Source organism: Mytilus edulis, chromosome 1 (assembly GCF_963676685.1).
Source record: "Mytilus edulis chromosome 1, xbMytEdul2.2, whole genome shotgun sequence".
In the NCBI taxonomy this organism is placed as follows: Eukaryota; Metazoa; Mollusca; class Bivalvia; order Mytilida; family Mytilidae; genus Mytilus; species Mytilus edulis.
In genome coordinates, this window is record NC_092344.1 from 52,758,275 (window position 1) to 52,775,600 (window position 17,326).

General features: G+C 32.5%; 1 protein-coding gene across 2 annotated transcripts in view; it reads left to right on the forward strand.

Moving 5' to 3' along the window:
* Positions 1-17,326, forward strand: part of LOC139484848 (proton myo-inositol cotransporter-like) — a 50,553-nt gene that overhangs the window by 3,078 nt on the left and 30,149 nt on the right. Inside the window, exons 2-5 of one of the 2 annotated variants that reach the window (XM_071268859.1) lie at positions 3,818-4,165; positions 9,750-9,909; positions 11,348-11,556; positions 14,795-14,906. In XM_071268859.1, coding sequence (XP_071124960.1) covers positions 3,818-4,165; positions 9,750-9,909; positions 11,348-11,556; positions 14,795-14,906 — 829 coding nt within the window. Of the gene's footprint in view, positions 1-3,630; positions 4,166-9,749; positions 9,910-11,347; positions 11,557-14,794; positions 14,907-17,326 lie in introns of those variants that run through there. The other variant, XM_071268849.1, reaches the window with a different exon arrangement.

Here is a 17,326-nt window from a genome sequence, read left to right on the forward strand (position 1 = left end):
TAGAATTTCACAAAGAATTAATCACGTTCAGCTTATTCACCAAAATGTTTTATTTAGGCTCACACAAAATGTATTCAAGTACTACAAAAATCCAGAAATACTTGCACACAGTCATGTAAGATGTAGGAATTGACCCACAAGAGCCCAGGTAAAATGTTCAGGGCCGGATCCAGCCATTTTTAAAAGAAGGGGTTCATAACCCTGGATAAAGGAGTGTTCCAACTATATGCACCAATTCAAATTCATTGATCGTCAAATAAAAGAAGGGTTCCAACCACCCTGGATCCGCCACTAAGTTTTACAAAGAAATTGTCTCCAATTAACCTGGTATCAACCCTGTATAGACTAAGTGGTGCAGTAACTGCAGTCCTATATGACTGTCTCATGGCTAGTTCAAATTTCCAGAAGCTGCTGGCTAGAATGGATTGTCATCCTCCATCCTGAACAAGCATGGAGAGAATTACACATAATGTTGGAAAATAAGCTAGTAAAACGTAACAGGACAGACATGTCAGAAAAATTGTAGATTGTTAACTCATTAAGTCTAGAGGGAGTGCTAACAGAAAATGTGATTAACGCATAGGCGGGTCCAGGGGGAGGCCCGCCCCCTCCCCTTTCGTGGAAAAAATTTGGTTGATTATATAGGGAATCATTGAAGCATGACTGGAGCATCCCCCGCTCCCCTCTGGGATCAGTCAGCGCCCCCCCCCTTTAGGAAAAGTTCTGGATCCGCCACTGTAACGTTACAGTAGGCGGAAGGTAATAGTCAGACCAATACCAGCCGCAAGAAACTGTGACTGAATGCCGCCCTAGCTTTTTCACTTGGCATTAAGACATGTACAGTGCGTATAGGAAATATATTGTTGCATCATTTGTCTGAAATCAGATGCGCTGAAAAGAAGCCTTGCTGAGAGGAAAAGGATTTCATGTGAATTATACGAATGGTCACGAAGACTGCACTACTGACTTATACAGAGCAGCTTCACTGTCAAAGTACGAGATGAGAAAAGAAATTGGTTCTCAACTTCAAGACATTGTAAATAATGACGGACGGGCTACCAAATGGATAAACGACGCAACCAGAGATCTCAATTTAGCAAAGTGATGTTATATGGCCGTACCAAAGAGATAAAGAAAGAAATGAACAAAGCGTTCAGTCAGGATGTAAAAGGTAGGAGTTACATGATGATAGGACAGCTAACGGACAAGCACAATTAAAATGTATAAAATATGTATTTAAAGCCTTACACAAGGCCCTACAGGTGACACTCATGTGTTATGATGGTGACTGCTCCCATGTAAATGGTATTCGGTGGTTTGAGCAGGTAATGAGAGTTCCAACTGGTGGACTCGTTCCAAGTATCTTGGTTGCTACAACATCACTATCCTACAAATGATCACAAATGGATGAAACGTTATCTTGAAGATGAACTGTAATAGTGAAGATGCATAAAGTATAAAGCTTTGCAACACGACAAACAAGAATGAAGTCGTGCATAGATATTGGGTGTTAATCTACTCAAGAATGTAATATGCAACAACAACAAACCAGGAAACTTAGCAAAGTAAAAGTGTGAACATCTAGGGGTTAATTAATCTGACTGCCGTTCAAAGTTCTTAAACAGTATGGACAAGAAGTTCACCTACAATCAAGACTGAAAGTAAACGTCGACGTCTTATACCACAGAGTGGTGAAAAAATAGTAGAAAACAGAGAGGCTAAGCTTAAAAGTAAAGAGCGTGCTGTTTACAGAAAAGGACATTTGGTTCCAGTGCCTGCATTACTTTACCATAATACCTGCAGTAAGAAAACCTACCACCAGTACCATAGATTGGAACAGCAACAAAGCAACACAGAAATTCAAACCAATTTGAAATCATTTGTCAGAAATCAGAGGCGCTGTAGGGCCTTGTGTAAGGCTTTAAATAGATATTTTACATTTCAATTGTGCTTGCCTGTTAGCTGTCCTATTATCATTGAACTCCTTCCTACCTTTAACATCCTGATGTAATTTTGGAACCACCCAAATCTTTCAAAAAGATTTCTGAAATTATTGTTTACATCACTAGAAAGGATGAATAATAAAATGAATCATTAAACTTATAATTGTTTGCTATTTACAAGTCCACCTTGCAAGGTGGCAAAGGAACTTGCTTACCTAAGCAATTAGCTGCGGAACCGTAGCTCTTAGGTCCCTATGTTATTTTTATGACTATTTGAGACCATAGCTCTTAGGTCCTTATGTTATTGTTTGACTATTTGCGGACCATAGATGATAGATGATCCGCAAATAGTCAACAAATAACATAAGGACCTAGGACATAAGGACCTAGGAGCTATGGTTACGCAGCTACTACGAAATGATCAGATGACCACGCGTAATGCAAGTTTGTCGTCTACTGTTGTTGAATCAGTGTGGCTCAAACACTAGATTATCACTATTAAATTGGAGATACATTTTGTGTTGTGGCACAGATGCGAGACATCAAATTAGGCAAATGAAAATTATAATGCTTATAATGTACGCAAGTCTGTACACATGCATTTGTCTTCACCCGTCGACATTGGAATGCTTGACATTAGTCACCCTATATTTGACATTTCAGTGGCATACTTGAAACCCCTGTTCAAATCAAGACAGTGTCCGTTTTTTGCTAGGGGCCGATTTTTCTTGTAATTTTGCTGAATATTTTTGAATAAATTCTCCCATTTAAACTTCGAAGAAATTTTTTTCAGAAAGAGTAGGAATCGACCCCTCCCCCCCCCAAAAAAAAAAATAAAATTAGTATATATGAACCCCTGTTTTCAGATTTGCCCTCAAAGTCTATAAAAAACATTTAAAAAATCATGACAAAAAGGTGTGTTTTTTTTTGCAATAGAAAAATACTTTCCAATAGTTTATTATAAATAAACAAATTAGGCCCGAGAACACATATTTCGCTAAATATATTTTTACCTATTATATTTGTCTTTCATACCATTATGGAAACTATAAAGATTCAACCTGCTCTATTCTTATAAGATTTAATGTGCATAAAGGTTGACTTCATGTTAAAATGCCATATTTTGATTAGCTAATACGAGGGTGTTAATTTACTCTATCACATGGCTGAGCGGGTGACAATTTCTTTGGATGTAAAAAAAATAAATTAAAGAAATGGATGGGTATTGAGAGCATGCTATTTGAACTGCCACTGGCGGGTATCTTGATAAGTGGAGGTAACCCCATTTCCATATCCCAGTATAACAAAAAACAATTTTCAAATTGGTCTGACACACAAACGCATCCACACAAAACAAAGTTCATCTAGTTACAATTTTTTTTCTATAAGATTGCATGTAATAAGTTATGATAAATGGAAGCTATTTTTTTTTGTGTGTGTAACCTTCTTTAAAATATGAATTAAAATAAAAAGAAATCGTCGTTCCATTTTGTCTATATAGTGATCATGGATTTTATCAAAAGTTTAACTTGTTGGATGATTAATTTTTTTATAAGACGTCTATGTCGTGCAAAGCCTAGGTTGAAAGATAACACTGGCATATTTCCGTCTCTTAGTTATTAAACATATACCACAAAAAGACCAGATAACGATTAACGTACACCTACCCGAGTTTAGTTTCTTGAAGTCGGCTAGTTATAGAGGAGGACATGTTAACGTAAATAGAAAAATAAGTTTACACACCTGCATTACAAAATTGGATCGAAGTCTATTTTGATAAGTTTTATCAGATACAGCGAAATATTTTAGTTTAATTAATACGAAAAAGAAGATGTCGAGCGAAAAACATAAAAATGGCGATATGTCTGTTTCAGATCATGAGGACACTAGCGGATCTAAGTTTTATGTTGTGTTCTTAACGATGTTTGCCACCATAGGTGGCCTTTTATTTGGATATGACACGGGTATCATCTCAGGATCAATGTTATTGATGAAAGACTACTTCAACCTGACTACTGTATACCAAGAGGCTATAGTTAGTGCTACTATTGGTGCAGCAGCCTTATTTGCGTTAATTGCTGGTATTATCACTGAACGTTTTGGAAGAAAGGTGGTGATTATGATTGCAAGTTTTGTTTTTACTGGTGGTGCTGTAATGATGGCATTGTCAAACAGCAAGGAGATTTTACTGATAGGGCGCCTAGTTGTTGGAGCTGGAATAGGTAAGAACACTACTTTTTAATTTTTGAAATGACATATAAGGCGATATTTTTTTAAATTGCAGTAATTATAATTAAATACTGCAGTCAGTTTATAATTTTGAAATAGTTAGTCTTTTTGGTGTACATGGGGACAGGACAATATTTTTTAAGCCCTCCCCCATTTTACAAAATCTCTTATTTTTTGTTTTCCATTAATTTCCATTAATTTGTGTTTTATTGTATTATATGAATATAAATATACTAGAAATCACTTTTCTATTTCATATCAATTCCAAGTTTTATATCCACAGCGGTTACTGATAGTCACTTTTTTTTTTATAATTTGTATATACAGTCAAGTATGTTATTAATAAAAAAAAAACTTATGAAAATTGACTTAAATCGGTGAACATGCATTTGACATTTAATGTCACTTTAATGCTATAGAATTAATGGACTTATTGGTTTTATCTTTAACCAGAAACACCCAAACTTGTATCAAACATGTTCGGTCATATCCACTGGGAATCAATCAACAATAAAATGAAGAAAAGTAATATTTTGTCATGTATACATTAAAATCAAGTGCATATACATGTATATAGTAATATAGGCTTTGGATTGTTTTTGCAATATCCTAGCTAAAACGTTATATATCGCATACTCTTCTAAATTTTTATAACAGGATTTACTATATTAACGACAGAATGTTGTTACTTACGTAAAGACGGCTTTTATGAAAGAAAGAAAAAAAAAATCTTCATCGGACCCCCCTACGTCACCTCAAGCTCAAAATTATCTTCCGTTGCTAATGTGTTCTAATACTTTAAAGTCCGCTATGAAAATCAAAATGATAATAGTTGTTCATACCGTAGTTGTTTTGGAAATGAATTGGTTGTTAAAGAGGTACATTTGTAGCTTATGTAAACTTCCTCAAGCTTTCCGATTCTTCTTGGATATGCTGGTATTTTAACCGGGTCTTTTACTTTTACTATAAAAAAAAAGGTTAATCATATTAGATTGGTCACTGACCGATGAGTTTTATTTTCTGCTACATTTGTATTTGCACAATTACTTTAAACCCATACTAGTAATTTCAGGCTGGTTTTACCTGTGAAAGAAACAGCGTCTCACTGTATAAATTGCAATTTAATTATCATTAATATACTTTTTCAAATATGTTCGAAACTATCTAGAAGAATAAATTGTCATATTCTGAACTAATAAATACCCCGTCGGAGCACCTGATCGTTCTTTTTCTCAAATTCATTAGATTCTTCAGTTTTCGTTTTTTTTAAACCTTGATGAATATTTTCAAAAGGGTGTTAGCTTCAATTGAGACAAACATTTTTAAAAATGTGCTTTTTTGTTTAAAACATTTACAAAAGCGGAATTTAGCAATACTATTTGGCTATTAGCAGTCAGTTTTGTCCAACTGTGTCAAAATAAGCTATAAAAACATCACTGTTATGTATACTAATAACTGACTTGCAAGTCAATAATTCAACTTCTTTTGAAACCGTACTCTGGCAATCTATAATTTGACCCGTTGGTTAACTAGTTATTGGTTACCGATGGGCTAAGCATATTCAATTGTTAAAAAGAAAAAAGTGATAAAATGGAACAGTCGGGAATAACTATTTCGTTGACTGTTTTGACCCATCAAACATTCTTATACTTTAAAATACAAAGATTGACACTTTTATCGAATTTAAAGATCATATCAAATAGACCTTTAAAAATCTGCATTACACGATTGCTCGTGCTTGTCTGTGTTTATGTCCATATCGGGTCAAAGACCATGATCATTCTTCATAGGTCACCGCGATGGTTTATTAGATGGCGTCTAGTCTATATAATACACACAATGCTGACCATTAACTAATTGTTTCTTTTGAACTTATTGTAATTGGATATATGTTTTAGGTTTCAAAATTTGGCTAGCCACAAAACTAGGTTCAACCAACCATTTTTTCTTAAAATGTCCTGCACCAAGTCAGGAAAATGGTAGTTGTTATCTTGTAGTTTGTTTCTGTGTGTGTTACATTGTCGTTTTTTTGTTTGTTGCATTTTATTGTTTCTGTTATTCTTGCAAAAAGTTATAACAATTAAACCGTCAAATTGTTTTCAATTCAAGGTTAAAATATACCCTCCCTTAATAAATAAGAGCAAGTTCCATTCTGATAGTACATATGGCCCATTACTTTTTGTCTTTAATTTGATGTAGGCCATAAATATTTGGCATGTGGATGTATAGTCAAGAGGTTAAGTGTCTTGTATCATGATGACCTTCGTGTGACCTTCAAATTAAAGCTCAAGGTCAACTTAATGTATTTGTTTGCAAGAAACACAACCAGGCAATAACGTCTTACATCTTTGAAATGTTGGTGTATCATCATGAAGTGGTGTGCCCATTACAGTTTCGACAAGCATGTGACCTTGAACTTTGACCTCGAGGTTGATAACTGTATTTTTGGCAAGATATGATACTTGAGCAGGCCGTGACTTTTGTCTTTTAACCTTTTTTGAGATTTTTGGCTTGTTAGTTCCATTGAATTGAATTCTAAGTTTTTTAAGAGTCAATATATAGTTAACAAATACATATTACACAATCATGATCTAATCGATCGTACATTAATATAGACACACATTATGACATTTCAACAAGTTCCATGCACACGGAATTCATAAAGGACATGTTGTTACATTAAAAATATTAAAAAAAAGTATAGTTTCAACTAAGGCAAAGTGAACATTTTTAACTATCCACAGATTTAAAAAAAAAATGCATATATGGTTTCTGCGCGTAAAAGTTCACGAGATAATAATAAAAAGTGGGAGTAACCGTTTTTCGTTTTTTGAAGTTATCAGCATGAGAGGCAAACAATACAGAGGATACATAGGGAAACTCTATAAATAGGGAGATATTTTACACGAAAAAAATTGGTCTACAGATTTAAAAAGAAAAGTTAAACGATTTAAAAATTGAATCCGTTGGTGCAAAGAACCACAGCTCCTGAAAATCCGAACTAGATGATAACATAATATGTGTGCAAGATCCTTATATTTAATCAAGTTCGTTAAACGTTTAATTTGATAGTATGTCTGGTGAGGTTATGAACATATGACAGAACTGGTTTGTAGTTTTAAGCAAATCGGTCTTAGCCCCCTTATTCTCTATTCAGTCATAATCTTGAATTCTGACTTGAGAAGAAAACTTTGTTTATGACGTCTTTACACTTAATCCATTGGATGTGTACTGATTGATTATGTTGTCTTAGATGCAGGATTTTTTATTAGTTGTTATTGGCTTTGAACTAGCTGTCAGTAACTGTTCTTTTTAAAACTTGTTGGGATGTACAAGTATCCGGCCACGTCCGCTCTGTTTTATGCCCCACCTACGATAGTAGAGGGGCATTATTTTTTCTGGTCTGTGCGTCCGTTCGTCCGTCTGTCCCGCTTCAGGTTAAAGTTTTTGGTCAAGGTAGCTTTTGATGAAGTTGAAGTCCAATCAACTTGAAACTTCGTATACATGTTCCCTATGGTATGATCTTTCTAATTTAAATGCCAAATTAGAGATTTTATCCCAATTTCACGGTCCACTAAACATAGAAAATGATAGTGCGATTGGGGCATCCGTGTACTATGGACACATTCTTGTTGTTATATTTATTTCCATGTGTATCCATTTGATGAACTAATTATAAAAAAAGAAGATGTGGTATGATTGCCAATGAGACAACTGTCCACAAGAGACCAAAATAACACTGAAATTAACAGCTTACTGCCTTCAACAATGAGCAAAGCCCACCCATACCGCATAGTCAGCTATAAAAGGCCTTTTATGACTTATCTTTATAGTTCCTTCTTATTTTGTACTGTTAAGCCACTGTCCCATGTTAGGTTGAGGGTTGGGATGCCCCTAACATGTTTAACCCCACCACATTATGTATGTATATGCCTGTGGTTGTCTTTGTTTGCTGTGTTACATATTTGATTTTGTTTCATTCATTTTTTAGTAAATAAACAAGGCCGTATAAACGAGGCCGTTAGATTTTTGGGGCTTTTATGTTTGATAATGCATTATGTTTTTTAAATGTACAAAATGTGAGTACATTATTCTAGTAATGGAAGCCAGGGGTCCCAGAAGAGGTTGGCAATCTGAAGAGGCTTTGTTTTAAAAAATATATTCTTTTCTAGTATTAGATTTTCTTTTAGATAGTTTTTCAGCCCTGCAAAAATTTACTTGATTTTCACTGTTTTGTTCTATAGATGAAGAATTTTGATAAAAGTATTATTAGATTTTTTATTTTATTATTTTCTGTTTCCCAATAAAATTATATCCATGTAAAATGGAATAATTATCTGTGTTTGGTTATAAATCTAGTCCATGAGTCTTATCCACAGATCTGCTATTTTATGACATGTCCAAAATATGTGTTCAATATCTTCGGTTTCTTCATTGCAGAAAGTACATTTATCGCTTTGTTTTATTTTCATTTTAAATAAAAATTTATTTGTGCCCAATATTCTGTGTATAATTATTCTATATTGGAACCAGTTCGGCATAATTGGTCTTTGTGTTTTACAACGATTGTTTATGGATCATATATAGTTCTTTAAATTCTTTTTATATGATATTATTGATGAAATGACCTAATTATAAGTAAGAAAGTTTGACTCAATTTTATAAATGTTTTGGAATTGTTGAAAAGTCATTAGTTTTCCCTCATTGTTTAATAAATCATTTATCAACAGGATCCCTTTATCTATCCAGTCTTTATAGAAAATAGATGTTGTTCCTATTTTTATGTTTTCATTATTCCAGAGCGAATCTGATACAAACTCGTCTTTATTTTTTGGTATGAATATATTTTGTAAATCTGTCCAGGCTTTAAAAACTTCTTCCCAAAAAGAGTTTTTACATCTTTTTATTGGGCTACATTAACTAGGTTTGCAATACTGTTTTTATTCAGTACTTTCCAATAGCTTATTTAGTTTTGGGTTGTTTTTCAACAACCTTCTAATCCAAGTTAGTTTCAATCCTTTTATATATTTGTCAATATCTATCATTTTCAGCCCTCCTAAATTAAGGCTAATTTGTGTCCAGAACATACTATTTCTCTTTTTATCTCATCAGGTTTGTTCAGTTACCAAATAAATGAATACATTTTTGTCATTTAGTTGTTTTTAAGTATTTTTGCATTGTGCTTGTAATGTTAAAAACAGATGGTTCAATTTTGAAATAATTAATGTCTTGATGATAGTTATTTTTCCAACTGGTGTTAACTATGTAACTATTAACGGATAATAACAGGTGTACATCTGCTCTTAGCAACAAAGTAAACATTCAGGATTTTTTAAGTTCTTGCATAGTGCATGTGATTTTAAAACACTGCAATGGAACAGATCATGGGTTAGAGTTATCTTTCTTAGGTGCTGTGTACCTCTTCTCTACATATATTGTTTGCATAGAATTAAGTACACAATAATCATGGATTTTGGACTATTGAAGCTTATTAGATCTAATGTATTTTTATAAAACCTTGAATAAGATTTGTACAATCCTAATTACACGCCGACAAACATTCCTATCTGAATTTAGGTTTTGCGTCGATGTCAGTGCCAATTTATGTAGCTGAAGCTGCCCCAGCATCAATACGAGGAGCGCTAGTATCCCTAAACCAACTGTTCATCACAATAGGAATTCTACTGTCGAGTATTGTAGCAGGAGCTTTCAGTGGGGACAAAGAAAATGGATGGAGGTAACTCTCTTTATTTATCATGTATTCAACCCTTATTTACTTATATTTATATTAATTAGTTTATTTGTTGTATTTCTATTGTATTCTCTCGGACTCCTCTTCTATTTAAATTTAAGTTATTTCATTTATTAGTCAAGTTTATTCTTTTTTATTCTATTTTATTTTTCATTTCAATTCATTTAATATATCTTCTCTTCTCTTTACATTCAATACATCTGTTCTGTTCTGTTCCGTTCGTTTATTTTCGATTCCTTCTTCTTCTCTTATCTTCTTCCCGTCTCCTTCTACTTCTTCTCTTCTCTTCTTCCATTCTCGTTCTGCTTCTTCTCTTCAGTTCTCTTCTCTTCTCTTCTTCCCTTCTCCTTCTGCTTCTTCTCTTCTCTTCTCTTCTTGCCGTAGTTAATTTGCATCAGTTTTTATTTATTATTATTAAAATAATAATATATATGTTTGATAAATGAAAAAAAAACAGTATCTGTAGAAGATTTTTTCCCCGATTTATTTGATCTTTGTAATGGGATGACCAGATCAGTACTAGTGAATCAAACATAAATAAACGAACATACGAAAAGAGTCGTGACATCATATTATGGAACACCACAGCTGTCTTATGTGTAACTCTGATATTACTTTATGTTGTTTTATAATTACTTAATAATATTTTGTCTTTACTTAATATGGTTTTGACATTACGTGATGATGTTTAAATATAACTCAATATGGAATAGTCATTACTTAATGAGATTTTGATATTACACGATATGGTTTCGTATTGACTTGATATAGTTTTGTCATTACTCGATGTGGTTTCACCATTACTTAAAATGGTTGTGTCATTAGTCAATGTGGTTTTAACATTACTTGATGTGTATGTGACTTAACGTAATGTAGTTGTTCATTACATGATGTGGTTTTTGTCGAGCCTGCAACTTTTGTTGCAGAAAGCTCGACATAGGGATAGTGATCCGGCGGCGGCGGCGGCGTTAGCTCACTTCTTAAAAGCTTTATATAATCTCAACTGTTTTCTTCCATTTTTTTATGAGTGAAAACGTCAAAAATCATCATTTTCGTCTTTGTTTACATTTTTTCATTGATCACCAGCACCCGTCAGGACCGAATCACCAGCACAGAACGTTCTCTCGCAGGACAACCATACCCACCGTGATGTAAATGAGATTCGACAATAAAAATGTGAAAAATTGTATTTTATTAACATTAAAAACCCGGCATTGGTGTGAAGATCAAGTAAGTAATAATATTTATTCACAAAATGAACCTATATGTCGTGTATCATTCAGTAGAATAAACATGGTAAAAAATAAACATGATATTTCAATTTAAAATGCCTTACCGAAATATCTTTAATGATTAGCATCGAGGCCAATAGTTTGTAAAGGTAGCACTATCGAGGTCTGACGGCTACTTGATTTTTTTGTAGATATATGCTTGGCATAGCAGGTGTGCCAAGTGTAATCCAGTTCGTTGGATTTTTCTTTTTACCAGAGAGTCCAAGGTATCTGGTTAACAAAGGGAAGGTAGAAGAAGCAAGAAAAATTTTGGAAAAGTTGAGAGATTCATCAAATGTTGACAATGAAATGAGAGACATAGAGAAATCTGTAAAAGAGAGTAGAGAATTTGAGCAGTCAAGTAAGTTATTGTTATAAAGTATATAATAATTTGTTTTCAATAATTTTTTATCAATTAAATATGAAGATAAGGGAGATGCGGTATGATTGCCAATGATAAAATTGAGAATGGAAATGGGGAATATGTCAAGGACACAACCAGACCAAAGAGACAGCTCTACACCATTGACAAAATGACGTGAATAAAATACAATGATGTTTTAATTATTTATTCCAAACAGCAATCTACATTGAAGTGTGATATGTGATGTTGGGAGGTTGCGGTTTTCCCTTTTTAACCCCAACATCACGTGCTGATTGGAATTATTTTATTCATCTATGAAATTTTAGCGTCAATTTTGAATTTTGAATTTTCAAAAGTAGCTTTTTATTGGTCAACTATTTTCTTTTTATGTTATAGATTCATATGATTGACATATATTTTAATTAGTTACGTAAAAGCAATTAAAGGATTATCAAAATATTTACTTTCTTTACAGAATTATTTAGTGAACAATGGAAACACTTTGCGGTTATTTTCCTACGGCAAATTACAAACATTCTTATTCTTTTAAAAGATGACAGTTTATTTAATTTATTTCTCAACGTCACATTAATAGCTGTGATCAAAAGAACTGGAGAAATGAGATTAACTATATTATTTACAAAAAGGCGAAACTATTTATAACTTAATCTTACGTTGCCTACTGCATGTGTCTTGGAGCTTTACATGCTTTAGCTATGCAATTTAATTCAATTTTATTTATTTATTAGTTTATTCATCTAAGTTTACTTTATTTTATTTTTCTTTTCCAACATACAATTTTCCATCATTATATAAGTCTGTAATAACAAAATAAGAATAAAAATTTGAAAAATTGAATTTTATTAACTTCAAAAGCCCGGCACTGGTGTTCAAATTAAGTAAGTATGGCATGACACATAGTCTAACTTAAAGACATATAAGACTTACAATAAGCATTTGAATAATTAACCATTACGTGCCTTTTCTGCAGAAAATAAATATTTTCCCAGGTTGTATAGCCCTTTGATATTTCTCACAGGTAAAGTTGCACTAATTTGAAAGTCGATGGTTTCTCATAGAAATGAGTATAGATTATTTAAGAAATAATTGATGCAAGCTATACTTTATTGTAGTTTTAACATCGGTATGAATTATATTTGTGATAAATTTTGCCCGAGCGATAGAATAACAACCCTCACCCTAATCTGTCTCTGGGACAGTGGTGTAACTTCACAACATAAGAACGAACAATAAAAATTAGTTGAAAAGGCTAACCTCATCATATGGATTTACAAATAGAAATACATCTTATAAAAACACAGAGTGAACGTGGCCGGGTACTTGTATATCCCACAACAAAAAGACACTAAGTACTGATCTGAGAGTACTCGCAGTTACTGACAGCTAGTTCAAAGCCACTTACAACGAATAAAAAATCAGGCATCTAAGACTTCTTAAATTATCAATCAGTACACATGCAACATCAAATGCATTTAGTGTAAAGACGTCATAAACAGTCAGAGAAAAACATGACCTTTTGTAATGCCAAGACACAGGTATCGACAGATCGTAGATCCATGAATGTGTAAATGTATATAACAATAATTATAAATCACTTTTAATTTTCCGTGCTGTATTGTCGTTTTTTAAGACACATTTCCGAAAATTCACAAAGTTGCATGTGATAAACGTCACGAAAACTAACAAAAAGGCATGTGATAACAATCCGGAAACAGCTAAGTAAATAAAGGTTCGTTTATCAGCCCGCCGATAAAAAACATTTGTTGTTTTCATTTCAAATTTTATTTATTACACTATTAGTTATTACTTTATGATATGGTACAAAAAAATCCCCCAAAAAATCGATTCGGTTTGGCCCCAGATGACTATTAAAATGTTAATATGATTGAAAAAAGCTAAAAATTATCTGCCTTTTAACAAAAATGCCATTTTTTGGCATCAAAATTGAAATATCTTTTTTAACTCATCGGTGACCTATATTTTTTTTTATTATTGTTATCAAATAAGCTGTACATAAACCAAATAACAGATAAATTTAAGCGATTTCTGTAATTTAGTTCTTTTTTTATTTCGATATTACCTCTATTGCTCCAATTAGTTCAACAGAAAGAAATGGACATAAACAAATCATGCTTCTTTCGGAGGTAGATGGTGAGCTTAAATGAACGGTGACCCCATTATTTTATTTCATTTTTCTATAAAGTAAATGATAGAGTTCATTTATAGAAAAATATAGCGAAATCTGATATTAAAAAAAAAAGAGCCCCCTTAATGGTAAAATTCCTTTGTAAAAACATGCAGATGAGCTGGCTATGTACCGTCATTTGTACGGCATTGTTTGAAGCTTGGATAATGTTGATTCTATTCTATTTTGTTGTTATTCTGAATCTGGACGACCTCATAAGAGCTACTCTTTTGTGCTATTTCATATCATATAATACATGTACATAACAATATGAATGGTAAAACAGTAAAGTCGTTTTTTTTTGTCATTTCCCCATCTTATGATTTTGCATGTCAACATTTTTGTCTGCATCCATTTTTCAAATACGAAGTCATATGGAATTTCAAATGTTTAACCTGTCAAAATAAGGATGTAAACATTAATTGGAATGGATGAATAAAATGATTGCATGTGTCTGGTGTTTCTTCAAGGTGTGGTCATTTGATCTGATAGTCATCACTGTGTATTACCGGGAGAAATCCGTTTGCGCCAAAAATGCGCACTTTTTTCTCAATTCTACGTTTGCGCTACCTGTTTTAAAATTACATGGTATCATTGCGCCAAAAATAAAACATACGATTGCGCCAATAAGAAGAAAAATTACTTCCATCCTCCTGTATTCGGACTTGGAACCGGCAGTTTACACGGTGAATGCTGCCTTTTCTGAATCATATCTTCTTCTTACTGCTGGTTTATAGGTACCCCAAAGTAAATAAACAATGATAGCAATATAAACTTAGGTAACAGGAACGTAAATGGGCAATCTAACGGATTTGTATGAAATTTTGCAAGCAATTTCAGCATGCGAAACTGCATATGAATATCGAAAAAATAAATATACAGCCATATTAATATTTTCGAATATATGGTCACCATTTTGAATGTTCTGTAGAAAAAAAGTACAAATGTATAGGATGCATGTAAATATCTTGTCTGTATATGCATTAAATATCTTACACTGACCTTTAATCAAGTCATTATATATTTTAGACGTGTTTGCAACAATTGGAAAAATGCTTGGTAATCAGCCCGTAAGAAAAGCATTACTTCTAGGATGTCTTATGCAGTTTTTTCAACAGCTATGTGGAATAAACACAGTCATGTGAGTAATAAGTAAAATATATTAGTATTAGTATGATTTATAGATATGTGTGAACAAATGGCTTTCGTCAGTGTACAAAAAATATTGACACCTACGAAGGGTATTTGTTCAGCCGAAATATTTGTCAAAATTATTTTTATAACATAATCTTTGTATGTTATCATCTTACATGTCTTATATTAATACCGTTACGGAAATCCTGAGACTCTTACATACATCTACAAAAAAATATAGTTATATAAAACTACAGGTTATAACCTGTACAAAAAATTTATGCAATTAATTACTTGTATAATACCATCATACAAGTTATTACTTGAACAAATACAATTGTACAAGTAATTACTAGTACAATTTTTACTAAAAAAAGATAATAACTTGTACAAATCATAATTTTACCTTGGCCTATTGAAGTTCACAACAAATCGTTTCTCTTTTAAGAAAAAAAATCATTACTTAGCCTAAAGGTATAAACTCTCAATATGTGAGTACATTTTATATATCAAATGTATATGCAAAACTGTTCAGTTTAGTTGTCAAAACTAAAGTGCAGAGATGGGAAACAGTATAGAAAAGAAATTTCGCGATAAAATAATTAGATTGTGTGATTACAATAAATCTTCTAATAATTCAATATTTTTACGTGAAAGACAGAAAGGCTATTGGTAATGTAAAGGAAGCAACATTAGGTTCCAAAAAAGACTACTCTTCATAGATATTTCTTAAGGCAGTATGGTGTTTTGAGAGTAGCAGAAAATGTTTTTTTAATTGTACAATTGATGAACTTTACCAGTTGATTAGAACTGCATATTCTGGAGTTGGTCATGGAGGCATCCACAAAACATATAAGAATTTAAAAAAACAATTTGCAAATATCAGTAGAGAAATTATCAGATTTTTTATTCAACTGTGTGAACATTTTATTTTGAAAAAAGTCGCTCTGAAACCACCAAATTAGTTGTTCGTTCTATCATACTTTAATTCCCGTTGCCAAGTAGACCTTGTTGACTATCAGTCATGTCCAAATGGAGAATATAAGTTGATCTTGACTACAAGGACCACTTAACCAAATTCTGTGTATTGCGCCCTTTAAAGTCAAAAAGCGCAGCTGAAGTGGCTTACCAAACGGAATCTGATAAACAGCATCATTGCTTATTATAAATGTTGCTAGACCATAATTGAACTAATTTGTAATTCAAAATACAATGCTTCCTTGTTTAGGTTATTTAATCTATTAGCCTGGACTTTTGTTTCCAATGTATGATATTAATATGTATGCGACTTTTTGTAATGGTGTATGTTTGAAAATAAATGGTCGAAGGGTAACAATTTATTTTAGCTTTTAACGACTATGTCATTTTGCACCAGAAGTCCGCATCATGTGGCATCAAGCTGTTTAGCTTAATTTGCACAAGGTGTCATGTTAACTGGTGTTATTACTTTGCGTCCTTCGTTCGTCTTTAAATTTCTAACATTTCACTATAAGTACTAATAAACACTTGAAAATAAGAAAAGAAAAACAAACACAATATGAATTTCAAAAATACGAGAAAAGCCAAAAAAATCCAGACTAACAAACCCAAAAGAGAAGAGTTTTTAAATAACAAAAAAACAAATATAACTTAAAGATAGTGAGTTGTACAAGTTGTACAGGTAATAATTATTACTTGTTCAATTATATTTGTACAAGTAATAACCTGTACAAAACAATAAAATGTACACAACATATACAATATTAGGTCAACGTCAGGAAAATATAATCTTTTTTGTATGACGCCCTTCCCCAGTTTTGCGCCGGGTACAAAAAAAAAGGTTTATGTTTTTATTACATTGACTAAATATTGTTTTTATGCTGTAACTTAAATTAATACATTGATAGTTTTTAAAACGTAACAGAAATATAAAACTTATTTTCATCCCCTAATGGACCCCTGATTGTGGCGAAAGTGTTCCATGATGAAATTGACATTATGCAAAATATAGCTGTGTTACTATATACTTAGGAAATAATTACATGAGATGTATGTTTCATTATTACTAGAACACACCCGCGAAATCGCGGGTATATACAGCTTGTAAACTGTTGTAGGATGATTTTTTGTAAAAGATATTATGACTGGAGAATTTCATTTAAGGTATCAAAAGCCCTCTCCCTTTTTCCAAAGTCCGTTATGTGTTTCCTTTCTCTTAAATTCAATCATTTTCGTGTTTCTGGCCTTATATCACAATTATTCTTCTCCTTTGCTACAATGCATTTTTTGGTAAAAGTCAAATTGAATTAAAAATTTGCACCGATTCATACTTGAAATAAATGAAACTGCTTATAGACCATTATCATTCTAACTAGAACACACCCGTGATGTCACGGGTCCGTGACTGAATTAAAGTATATAACTATGCGCAAGCCTTATTTTAGTATT